General features: G+C 37.9%; 1 protein-coding gene across 6 annotated transcripts in view; it reads left to right on the forward strand.

Annotated features, from left to right (window-relative positions):
* Positions 1-13,176, forward strand: part of AKT3 (AKT serine/threonine kinase 3) — a 302,525-nt gene that overhangs the window by 254,785 nt on the left and 34,564 nt on the right. For all 6 annotated transcript variants that reach the window (XM_045982270.1, XM_045982267.1, XM_045982269.1 and 3 more), the window contains one exon: positions 3,061-3,148. In XM_045982270.1, coding sequence (XP_045838226.1) covers positions 3,061-3,148 — 88 coding nt within the window. The remainder of the gene's footprint in view (positions 1-3,060; positions 3,149-13,176) is intronic.

The following is a 13,176-nucleotide window of genomic DNA, read 5'->3' on the forward strand; positions in this document are numbered from 1 at the left end:
TCTAAGATTATATTCTTAGACTTCGCGTAGTACTTATGGCTGATACTTTAGTTTTTTATGTATTTTATAAATATAGATTAAATGCTGGCAATGTCCAAAGCCAAGCTATTGCAAGAGAACAGAGGGGTGACATAAAATGAGTAACTGAAGCTGGATAAAAACCTTCTATTTACAAAATGATGAAGGTTCTCTGCTCCCAACTCCCACCTCCCCCAGCATCCCCTGTGTCATTCAAAAGAAAAACAATAGCGGAAGGGTAAGAAAGTACAGCGAGCTTCTGAGTCTCCTCATGCGGACTACTTTGATGCATACTTCTGAGATGTTAAATTCCCTTCAGAAACACTTATTTTGGTGTGTCTGCTTTTCCGGCTCCCTAAGTACAAGCTTGAAATGCTTTTTGGATCATCCAGTCCCAATCTCTACCCTCAAAAGAATTTGCAGCCCAGACGGGGAGGGACATAGACCACTTGGAGTAGACGGAGACAGACCGAGGCCAGGGGGAGAGCGCTGGCGTTGGCTGAATACAGACCCGCCAGTGCCTACGAACACTACTCGTACCATCTGGTCCAGCCTAGAAGTTTGCTGTCAGCCTTGTAGTTCATCCCCTGCGATCTGAGATAGGAGACCTAGGCTGTGGGAACCATGGATCATCGTCACAGATACTCAGATATCGGCTCATCGTTGTATTTTCCGTTCTGACCATGTGTCAGGGAATCCTGGATTCTTCGTCTGTCATGTGTTCCTTATACCTAATAATAACCAGCACCATTAGATTGTATTATCGTTTTTTTATTATGACCTGTTTGTGTTTCTTCCTACCCAGTGGTATGTGGGAGTTGGCATGAACCAACTTATAAGAGCCGGTTGTTATGTTCCAAGGATTTTGTGAGCTGGTTGCTTAATAGGGTCATTATTAAAAATCAAATTATATGAGCTTACAAATCAAATCAAGGACATTAAAAACAAAGGTAATAAATACTCAAAATTCAGCACTCCTTAATAATTTTGTTACGTTTTACCCTTCTTGGTGCTTTTGAGGTTGCTTTTAATTGTTGTGTCTGTATAGAAATACCAAACAATGGTTTCTTTCTGTGCATGTCTTTCCCCTTCTGTGTTGCGTGACGTCAGGTTCCTAACTTGAAATTGGCCATGGGAAGAGTATTTACATCACCAAAACTGGCAAACTTTTTAAGTCGGGGCTTGCTTTATTGTTTTGTTGATTGTTTAGATTTAAGAAACTAATAGAGAAGATATTAATAATGAAGATTACATTTTATTTTTATTTTATTTTTTTAGAGAGAGAGAGCAGGAGGGAGGCACAGAGAGAGAATTTTAAGCAGGTTCCATGCCCAGCACGGAGCCAGACACGGGCTCAGTCTCACAGCTCTGAGATCATGACCTGAGCTGAAATTAAGAGTCACTTAACTGACTGACTGAGCCACCCAGGCACCCCACACAGATTATATCTTAAAGTTTGTTCTGTCTGTGTCCATTCTATTGTGAATAGCACAAAAAAATGAGGAAATAGTCTTTCACCATTCATCAAGGAAGTCACTCATGTAACTGACAAGCAAGCGAAGGTCTGACGTGTATCTTTGTTTCATCACTTTCAAATTAGTCTTCACCATAAAAAAAAGATCAGCCAGTATTCATCTTGGAGCTAATCCTAAGCCAGTTAGTGGCTTTTGAGTTCAGCAAAATTAACAAATGTTATCTGTGAGCATCACTTGGCTGATTTAGAGTAAAGGGCATTCTGTATTACCATTCTTTATCAATTTTATGCCTCACATCCTTTATGTCTGTAAAATTCATAACAAACATGTATACATAATTGGCATATGTAATATTACACATGCATCGTTTTCCGCAGAGAACTGGCTGTTACGCCTTTACGGGCGCACACAGTTCTAGCTGCTAACAAGACCAGAGAAAGCTTGCTTTTGTCAATCCAGTTTTAAACAGATTGCCTTTCCTTTCTTTTCCTTGCTCTTTACCCATTCTTTTTTTCTTCCCTTTCTCTCTTTCACTCCCTCCTTGCTTTCCATCTGTTTTTTTTTTTTAATTTGTTTTGTTTTGGTTTGATTTTTTTTTCTTTTCTCATTCCTTCTTCATCGTGACTAGTATGCACTATGTGTTTGAAACCGGGGAAGCCAGAAAATACCTGAATTTCATACCATGCCAGCTTTTCGTTAAGTAAGAGTACCTGGGAAGATGGGGGAGCATCTTTAAATTCATAATATGTATTGCAGCTTGCAGAATAAATCACGTTGCAGTGGTATTTCATAGATTAGCAATGTCATTTCTGTGGAAATCCACTTGAGGTATGAAAATAGCCCCTGAGTTTCTATCTGTTAGCAATACTATGCAAGTTGCTTTTTCTAACTAATTATTTAGTCATTTCAGAATTTATGGTGACAAGGATTCAGTTTGACCTAAGTCTTAACCAAAATAAATTTGGTTTATAGAATTGACTATGGTAATTGCTACCATTTGTTGAGCTAGCTGCTTACCTCTGTTATTCCTAACCCTCGTGGTGATCCACAGGGCTGGCATCGTTGTCCCGCCTCTACAGAGGGGACACTGGGACTGAGCTTGTTCCTTGTCACAAATCTTATAAGTTCAGAGCTGGTTGCCTATTTCAGTTTTGTCCCCAAACCTTGCAATCTTTTCAGGTACGACATTGTCCTGAGGCTACTTCTTCTTCTTCTTTTTTTTTTTCTTTTTCAAGATTTATTTATTTGAGAGACAGAGTGCAAGGGTGGTGGAGAGCAAGGGAGAGGGAGAATTTCAAGCACACTCCTGACACGAGCTCTATGCCTAGACCCTGAGATTGTGACGTAATGTACCTGAGCCCAAAATCGAGAGTTGGTGCTCAACTGACTTCTTATTAATAGCACGTTAGGGAAATCAGATCTGACAGCAAAATTTTTTTATTGGTGCAGCTCTTGATCTCAAGAACTATGTATGCCACAGAGAATTACATTTTGTGAACACTTTTTGTTTCCTGTTGGGCTTATGTAAATGTCTTAATGCTCTCTCACTCTGGTGTCTGTCTTTTAGCCTTGGCGGGGGCCCAGATGATGCAAAAGAAATTATGAGGCACAGTTTCTTCTCTGGAGTCAACTGGCAAGATGTATACGATAAAAAGGTAGGTTATTTTCATGGAACAATCTTTATATATTCTGGCTAAAATGAATTTATGGCCAAAAAAATTTTTTAAGTGAATAAAATTCAGTTCAGTGATGTAATGATAGTTTTCATTTTTACTCTACATATAATTGAATATAATATTGAAATTCTTAGGCCAAAAATTTATTGATAATTCTGACTCCCAAAAATGCATCTTGAAATGTTATTCCGTATGGTCGGTTGATTTTTCTTTTATCACAGTACTGTTAGTTTGCTTCTCATTGTTTCCTTAACATTAGGGGAAAAAAAAAGACCCCAGTGTTATGTTATTCTTTAAGAAAACTAGCAAACAAATCAGAATGTTTTTCCTTGTCTTTATGTCTTTAATTTTAAAGTGAACTCTACTAATTTATTCATACAAATCTTATTTAAAAAGGAATTAAAAAACCCTTTAGTTTTCAATATTTAACAAGGAAATGGATATTTTTCTTATTTGGGTCTTTTCTGTTATTTGAAACTGAATTTTAATGCCCACAAAATGGATGCTATTAATTTTGTAACTTTATTGTAATCTGCTTATTGCTTGTTTTTAATACTGTAATTTTTGCTTAGGACAAGAAATTATTGTGTCTAGTCCTTCTTTTTAATCTTTGTCTATTTTATTTCTTCTATTTCAGTTATTGTCCATATAGGCACTGATTTTGATTTTTTGATTTTCAAATGCTCATGTAAAATTTTTACCAAAATTTTACTATGAAATTTTTACATAATGCCATATTTGCTTAGAATCTTTATCTAGTTCTTTGTGTTGTTAGTCCTTCTATTTCAATTTATTCCAGTTTTCCCTATTTTTCTCTGAAACATACACAGTCAGCATTTAGGAAATATCTATTTTGTGCCAAATATTCTCTTCTATTAATCCCTAAGATAAAGATAGAATGATACCATGTCACTTATGAGGAAGAAGACAAGTACTGAATTTCTGCATTATGTTATGGGAATGGGGAGTAGGGTGATTTTCTAAGCATTTCTTGTAAAATAGTTGTGTGGTATTAAACACCTCTACTCAAACTTTAGACTCCCACCAGGTGCAAAGCACAAGGGTAGATGTTAGCTCCTTCTCGACCCTTCTGAGAAGCACATGACCATTTTTAAACGTTTATTTACTTCATGTAGATGACTAGGCATCCAGTTTATAACGCTGGTGATGTCCTTTGTGGGTTGTTTCCCTCTTTAGACCCTAATGGTGGGTTTGTACTGTTTTTATCAAATCAGTTCACTGTAAAAGACCCTCATCAAAGAGAAGGATCACAGTCTTCTTATGTCTCCCAGAAATAATACAGGGTCAGAGGTTTTCTTTGGTGTACAAAGCTATAGGCTGCAAACAAATACCCCTTTGCTGGACCCTCACCAAACAAAATTAAAAAAAAAAAGAGGGAGAGAGAGAGAAGGAAGGAGAGAAAACATTTCTCGAGGACACCAGTGTGTCACTGTTAACTTAAAGAAGAGGCAAAACATGGACTTTCTTCCGTCCTGTCAGGAGACTAAGATATGCCACAAAGATTTCCTCAGCAGGGTTCAGCTCTCTGTGTTAAGTGGGATCACCTGGGGAAAGCTCTGAGAAACACACGTCCTGTCTCTGCTCCTTGGGGCTGGACATGCCCAGAGCTGAGGTGAAAGCAAGACACCCGCCAGCTCCTTCGAGGTGAATGGGAGTGGAGGGGGCCAGCCAGCAGGGAGAAGGAGCTGCCACATCATAGCTTTAGATGATGTATTGTGGAGACATGAGTTCAAATTGTTATAATTGATAAACGTAGGTGCCACTTAATCTGAGAGGAGGTCTTAAGTGTCTTCCATAAATAAATATAACCACGAAAGCTACAGTGTCCATAAATAGAATTCATCAGGGACCGAGCTCTACTGCAGGTTTACCCGGGTGGATGTCAGATGAGGTATGGATGTTTCCAGCCATCATGCCTCTTGAGGGATGGTATAGCAACGTGACAGCAGCATCCGCACATTTTGAGTCTGTCTCTGGAAGGCTGCGAAAACGTGATTGGGTCTGTCTGGGTTTATATCACTAAGAAACCGGGGATTAATTATGGGAATGCTGTAATACTCTTTGGGAGTTTTACTGTTTTGTGGGTTTATCATTACATAATCATTGGCCAGTTTTCTATGTATTGTGGCAAAGCTAGAGATGACATATAGAGAAGCTAGTATCTTGAAGGGAAATCTAAATCTTTTCCTAGGTTAAGTAAGAAAAAAAAAAAAGAATTAATCTTAATTGCAAATATCATGAAGAGCACAGGATTGAAGTGTGGAGATCCGTGCCCTAGATTTGCTTCTTTCTTCCTGTAGGGAAATGAACAAGCCATTTTGCTCACATAAAATTATGATCTCTAAAATGCCTTCAAGCTTTAAGATTCTCTGGAGGATGTTTTAGAAGATGAATTTATCTGGATAAGTTTCTATATAAACTTTACACTCAGTTTCTTATCTTCTGCAAAAAGTCTGCTGGGATTTTGTGTGATACCATGTTGAATCTGGATAAATTTGTGGCAGAATTGACATTCAAACAGGATTAAGGCTTCAGATCCATGAACATTGTATACCTCTCCATTTAATTAGGTTTTCTTTAATGTCTGTCTGTTATGTTTCATAATTTTCCATGTTCGAGTCTTATCTGTATTTTGTTAGTTTTGTCCTTAAGTGTTTCATGTCTTCTGATAAAAATGGTATTTTAAAATTTTATTTTCATAGTGTTTGTTACCAGTATATAGAAATACAATTGATTTTGTATATTACCTTATGTCCTGCAAACTTGCAAAGCTCACTTAGTAGCTTTTGTGTGTGTGTGTGTGTGTGTGTGTGTGTGTGTATTAGTCAATATTCTCTGCATAGGTGATTATATCCTAATGTAAATAAGAAGTTTTGCTTCATTTTCAATTGGTATGTTTTGTTTTTGTTTTTGTTTTTGTTTGTTTTGCCTCAGTATATTGGCTAGGACCTCAATGTAATGTTGAATAGAAATGATGGAGTGAATATCCTGGTTTTGTTCTTGACCTCATGCAGAAAACATCTTTTATCATTAAATATGATGTTAATTATCACAAATAGTGCTGAAATCTTAGTTTTTAAATATCATTCTTCCAAGCAAGAACCAAGGTTACTTGGAAAAGTAGTTGATTTCAGAACTTGGATGGGGAAAATAAAAGATAAGCCCATGGAATTTTGTGGTGCCAAAAAGTAAAAAACAAAAATAGATTGGTAGGTAGGTAGATAGATAGACAGAAGTGCATTAATAGGATGCAGGAGTGAACCTTAATTAAGTCCCAGTGATGAAAGCTGGAAAATTTAAATAACAAATAGTTTATTGTTTATTACTATTGTTACTATTATTATTACTATTTATTAGTCTGTTATGACCCAAGGAATAAAACATCCACACTACAAAAATAAATGATTGAACAAATAAAATGTTAAGAAGAAGGGATATGTCTTCCTTATGGATGACTTCCAGTTAATAAATGTAGTTTCATAACGGAAAAAATATGTGTGTATATACTTCTTATGCATTATACAGCTGGAGACATGTTAAGGTACTGGTAACACTGGTTGCCTCAGGAGAGGGAACTAAGTGAATGAGACCTATGGTGTGTGTTCAACTTTTCATTACATGTGGTTTTGGAACTTCTGAATTTTTATTTTTTTGGAACTTTTGAATTTTTAACTATATAGATAGATATGTTATATAGTCATAAGTAGCGTTAAAACTTTAAGAAGACAATAAAATGAAAAATATATAAATATTTAAATAAAGAATCTTGTGAGTATCAGAATAAAATGAAACAAAACAAATAAAATAAATGTAGAAGGAATGAGGGAACTAGAAAATCACCATCAGACCCTCAGAGGGGAACTTACTGCATGTGGGATCTACCGATGAATGTTAAAATCAGTGGGCAAAAGTTTAAGAAATAGTTGCATAGTCTCAGTGTATCGGTCCTCAAACATTTATTGTATACAAAACTTGAAAGGGTAACTTTTTGGTAGAAAAGCCTGGTAGACTGTGTCTTAAGCCCGCTGATCGAGATTAGCATCACCAGTGATAAGACAGACTTGCTATCCTGTAGCCCATGATACAGACTGTGGGAAGGCTCGATCACTTTTGTGGTATTCTATGCATAGCCTCAACATAATGATGAGAAAACCTGAAACACCCAAATGGAGGGGACATTCTTCTGGCCAGGTAACCCCAAAAGTGCCAACTTCATGCAAGAAAAAGACTGACTATAGAACTGGGCTGGCTGAAGAAGACGGAGGGCACACTAACCAAATGCAGTGCAGGGTTCTGTTCAGGGTCCCAGACAGGGTCCCAGACGGGGTCCTGGACAGCAGAGGGCCATAATGGGAAGGTGGTGAAGTCCAGATAAGGTTGCTGATAACAGTTTGTACCAGTGTTATTTTCTTAGTTTTGAGTGTTGTGCTTGACTGTATGAGATATTAACCTTAGGGGCAGGTGAGTAAATGGGATGGGGGAGCTTTTTGTACTATTTTTGTAAGCTTCTCTAAGCCTAAAGTTATTTCAGTACAACAAGTTATAAAAATGCGATGTCAGTGTAAGCTTTCTATACCTCCTTTATTAGGTTGAGGAAGTTCCCGTCTGTTCCTAGTGTGCTAATAGTTTTTATCCTGAAGAGGTGTAGAATTTCATTAAAAGTTTTTCTGCATTTGTTGTAATGACCCTATGGTTTTTCTCCTTTATATTCTATTAAGATGGTGAATGACACTGATTGGCTTTCTAATGTTCAATGACCCTCCATTCCTGGAAAACCCACCTATTCCTGATGTCCTTATTATGTATTGCTAGATTTGATACAATGGATTTTTTAAGGATTTTTGCATCCTTAAATCCTGAGTGGTACTGGGGCATCATCTTTTCCTGAAATGTTTTTGTATGATTTTCATTTGGGGATCATGTTTGATTTTTTAAAATGAAGAGAGAAGTATTTCCTTTTCTTTAATTATATGGGATTGTTTGTATAGAATTTGTATTATCTGTTCCTAAAATCTTTGCCAGAATTTACCAGTGAAGCCACTTGGCCCTGGAGTTTTGTATTTGTTTGGGAGGTTTTTAGCTCTGAGTTCATTTTCTTTCATAGTTGTGGGTCTGTTCTGCTTCTCTGTTGCTTCTTGAATGTTTCGGGATCTTTTGTCTTCTAAGCTTTCTAATTTAATGGCTTAAAGATATTTATAATACTCCCTTATTGTCTTTACAGTGTTTGTTTTAATGTATATAATGATGACCTCTCTTTTAATCCTGATATTGGTAATTGTGTGTTCTCGCTTCTTTTCCTTGAACAGTCTAATGAGAGGTCCCTATCAGTGCTATTGAATTTTGTCAAAGAACCAGCTTTTGGTTTCATTGATTTTCTGTATTCTTTTTCTGTTCATTATTCATTGATTAATTAATTCTGTTCCTTGTTACCTCTTTATTCCATTTCTTTTGAGTTTAGTTTGCTCTTCTTTCCCTATTTTATTTGGGGGGAAGCTAAGATTGTTGTTGGCGGACTGTTCTCTCTTTGTAGCATAGCACTTAGTGAATGCTAATGAGTTTCCATAGAAGGACTATTACCTTTGTTTTGCAAGGTTTGATATGGTTTTTTTTTTTTTTTTCATTTCAAAATAGTTTTAATTCCTCTTGTGATTCCTTCTTAACTCGGAGATTAGTAATATATCGTTTGATTTCCAAATATAAGGATTTTTCAGATTTTTCTGTTACTGATTCCTCACTAAACTCTTTTGTGTTTGGAAAACATACTTTATATGATACTAATCCTTTTAAATTTATTGAGATTTGCTTTATGGCCCAGAAAATGGTCTCTTTGATATATGTTCTATGTACACTTGAAAAGAGTGTATATTTTGCTTTTAATGCACAAAGTGTTCTGTCAACAGCCATTCGTGAAGATGGTTGGTGGTGCTTATCTTTCCTGTATTCTTACTGATTTTCTGTCTATTTGTCCTTTCAGTCCCTGGAAAAGGGTTTTTGAAATCTGGAGCTATAATTGTGCATTTGTTTCTCTTTTGTTTCATGTATTTTGAAGCTTCATTGATAGTTGTGTACACATTTAGGTTTGTGATAGCTTCTTGGTGAATTTACCCCTTTTATCTTCATGAAGTGTTCCTTTATATTCATAGCAATAATCATTGTTTTGAAATCTACTTTTTCTAGTATTAATATAAGTACTCCAGCTTTCTTTTGAGTTTATCATTTCCATCGTGTTACTTTTACAAGTGGGTTTTCTTTGAGGCATCATGTAGTAGATTCCTGTGTGTTTGTGTCTATTTTCATGTGTATTATGGTCTTTATTTACAACTTTATGGCAAAAAAGAAGAGGGAAAATTTAAAACAGGGCATTCAAGCTGATATTGTCAGATTAGAGAAGTTCCATTTTAAGTGTCCATCTCATTGCCCAAAGGTAAACAGTAGTAAAACCACATATGCAATTTCCTTTATGAAGTATAGTGTTCATATTTTAGGCATCTTTTAAACATAAAAATTCAAAGAAAGTGAAATCACTCCTTAAAAACTACATAAATTAAGGGTGTTTTAAATTTATCTTGTCCTTGTAATAAAAAATCAAAAGCTGGAAAAGCAGTTGCACTTCCGATGTGAGTGGACAGTTGCAACAATTAGTCACTTTATGCAGTGATGGTTATATTTTCAATTCACCATTAACTACTCTGAACTTACCATGAGATGTAGTCAAAGTCAGAAGACAAGACTTAGGGAGAGTTCTCCTTTCTGGAGGGAGGTTAAGCCTTTCGGAACCAGCATGGGAAAGAGACACCCTGTTGAAGAATTCCGATGTGGGAAAAAAATGAATGTAGTCCGTTTCAACTCCTGCTGAACTGGGGTACCGTTTTCATTGACATGGTTCGTATTGTTCTTCTGGCTCCACTGTGTTTAATTTTTCTAGTTTTTCTGAGTCTTCAGCAGTATAGAGATTTTCTTCAATGGGACCAGCACCCCTGGCTCCGTTTTCCTGTCTCTTCCCTTCGTTGTGCTGTTTCCACATTGCTTCCTTCACTGCTTCAGCCTTACCTCTGGAAGCTCGGCTTCATTGTTTTTTGAAGTACAGGAAGTTTTCAGGACTAGCTATAGTAACGCCTTTCTCATCCCCACCTCTTGGAATATACGGGCTTAAGTCCACTCCGTGTGTGTGCACTGAATCATCCCCTTCACCTGTTGCCTGCATATTACAGGTGCTGCCTGCTTCCTTAGGCCCATGGGCCCAAGCAGGACAAAATTCCAGCACCCCGCGACCACTCTCACCAGCGCTTCCTCTGCTTTGAAGTCTGCTTTCCTTCCTGATCTTGCTCAAGTTCATCCTTAATTTCCTGTCTTTTCCTTTCCTCTGAAAGGAAACATGAAACATGAAAATGTTAGGGTGATGTTGGTAACACTGGAACCTAGGACAGAATGTCTCTTTCAGTTGTATCTTACGAAATTTCATTTTCTTTCTCTTCCTTCTTTATATCTTTCTTCACCACAAATCCGGGAGGAAATGCATGATGATGCATACAAATATCATCCCCTCCAGGGCATACCCAAAGTCAGCCATATTTGTTGTTTTCCAAAGTTTCAAGAAAATGTTTGCACACTCTTTGAGGGTTTTTTTTCCTCTTTTCCGCTTCGCTGTACTTTTTGTTCACTCTGCAGTTTTCTCTCACCTCAATTATTCATACTGTCTTTTTCAAGTTTTTTACCTCTTGCATTCCATTTTCTCACCAGTCACATCATTAGCCAACTTATGCTTACCTCCCTTAGTTCACTGCCCTTGCTTGAAGGGCACACCTACCATAGATTGAATCTGCACCTTTAATTATTTTTTGAGCAAAAGTACAGGTTTGAATAGCTCATTGGCTTCTTTCTTCTTGTCATCTTTCTTCAATTTCTTTTCAGCTTCACTTTACGCTATGTGATGTAGATTTTGTAGACTAAATTGAACTTGATGACTGACAGCTTTTATAAACTTATGTTGTTTTGCCCCTGTATTATTAGATCAAAATTTTAGGGGCACCTGGGTGGCTCAGTTGGTTAAGTGTTGGACTCTCGATTTCAACTCAGGTCACACTCTCAGGGTCATGAGATCAAGCCCCACGTTGGGGCTCAGCATGGAGCCTACCTGAGATTCTTGATCCCTCTCTTTCTGTCCTCTCCACTGCGCACACACGTGCTGTCTCTCTCTCTTAAAAAAATAATTTGTGTTCAGTAATTTTCTCTTTATTTTTCTGCTCCATCTTTTTTCTACCCACACCCTAACTCTGTTTCTTGGAGGGCATTATAGAGACAGGTGGCACCAGCCAGACTTAAACCCAGCTGGATTCTGTCAGGGGATCTGGCCCCACAGCAGGACGGGGAGGAGGAAGACATGGACTGCCGTAGCCACTGTACTGTGCATTGTTCTTTCTTATTCACTAGGTTACATAGGATTTTTAAATGGACTCTGAAGCCCATTTTCATTTAATGCAAGTATTGACATAGTTACTATAGATTTAAATCTATCATCTTGGGATTTTTTTCTTTCCATTTTTTTTTTAAAGATTTTATTTATTTATTTGACAGACAGATCACAAGTAGGCAGAGAGGCAGGCAGAGAGAGAGGAGGAAGCAGGCCCCCCGCTGAGCAGAGAGCCCGATGCAGGGCTCGATCCCAGGACCCTGGGATCATGACCGGAGCTGAAGGCAGAGGCTTTAGCCCACTGAGCCACCCAGGTGCCCCTCTTTCCATTTTTTTTAAATCTGTTCCTTTCTTTATCTTCATCTGCCTGCTTTGAGATTTATTGAATATTTTATGATTCTGTTTTATCTTGGCTCTTGTCTTATTAGCTATACAGCTTCTCTTTATTGTTTTGAGGTTGTTTCCAGAGTTTGCCATATACAAGTTTATCTTTTCACAGATTGCCTTTAATTAATATTAGAACCACATCACATTCACAGCACATTCGTTTCCTCTTCCGTTCTTTATGCTATCATTTTACTTTCACATGTCATCAGCGTCATAGCACATGAGAACTGTATTTTGCTCTCGACAAGTTATATTTTGATGTGACTAAAACTGTGTATTTACACTTTTAGCATTCTCCATTCCTTTATGTAGATCCTTGTTTCCATCTGGTATCTGGTTTTCGGTTCATTGCTTCTCTTCAGCCTTTATTCTAAGGCTCGTTTACTTAGCTCCACTTCTCAGACATGACTCCCTGGGCTTGGAAAGATTCATGGAAAAAGAACATGTTTGAAGGAAATACAAGGTAAGGAAACAATGGGAATGTGTCATTTCAGAAGCGGAGGCCAATGTGAGAATGACTCAAGTAGCGATGAACGAAGGAAGATCTGCCGCCTGGGAAGAACCCGCACGCAGCTCAGGGTCGACTGAAACCGGATGCAAAGAGTGGAGCAGGGTGCCTGCTGATGTGCTGTAGCTTCCTGCAAGCTTAGTTCCTGTTTGCTTGATGCACCTACTTACCTATGCAACTAGGAAACTGACAGAACACGACTGGACCCTTTCGGCTTTTGTTAGGATAAAGTTTTAGGTGGTAGAGTTCGGAAAAGAGAACCTCATTGAGAGACTGCGCAGGGATGGTAATATTTCATTCCACATGCGGTTATCCAGAGGCTAGAGATACAGGACTAGCACTGGAAGTGAGGACAGCAATGGATAGGGCTATCTGGAAACCTGCTTAAACAAGGGTTGTGGGAGTGGATTTCCTCTGTGAGCAGGGGAGGGATGAGAAAAATTGATGGGAAAGAAAAAAAGAGCCTGGGATGGGGTGCCTGGGTGGCTCAGTGTCTGCCTTTGGCTCAAGCCATGATCCCAGGTGTTGGAATTAAGTCCCATCTCGGGCTCCCTGCTCAGTGGGGAGTCTGCTTCTCCCTCTGTCCCTCCCCCTACTTGTGCTCTCTCTCACTCTCTTTCTGTCAAAAAAAAAAAAAAAAAAAAAAAGTCAGGTACAGAGGGTGGTGTGAGAACAGTGAGA

Source organism: Meles meles, chromosome 17 (assembly GCF_922984935.1).
Source record: "Meles meles chromosome 17, mMelMel3.1 paternal haplotype, whole genome shotgun sequence".
NCBI lineage: Eukaryota > Metazoa > Chordata > Mammalia > Carnivora > Mustelidae > Meles > Meles meles.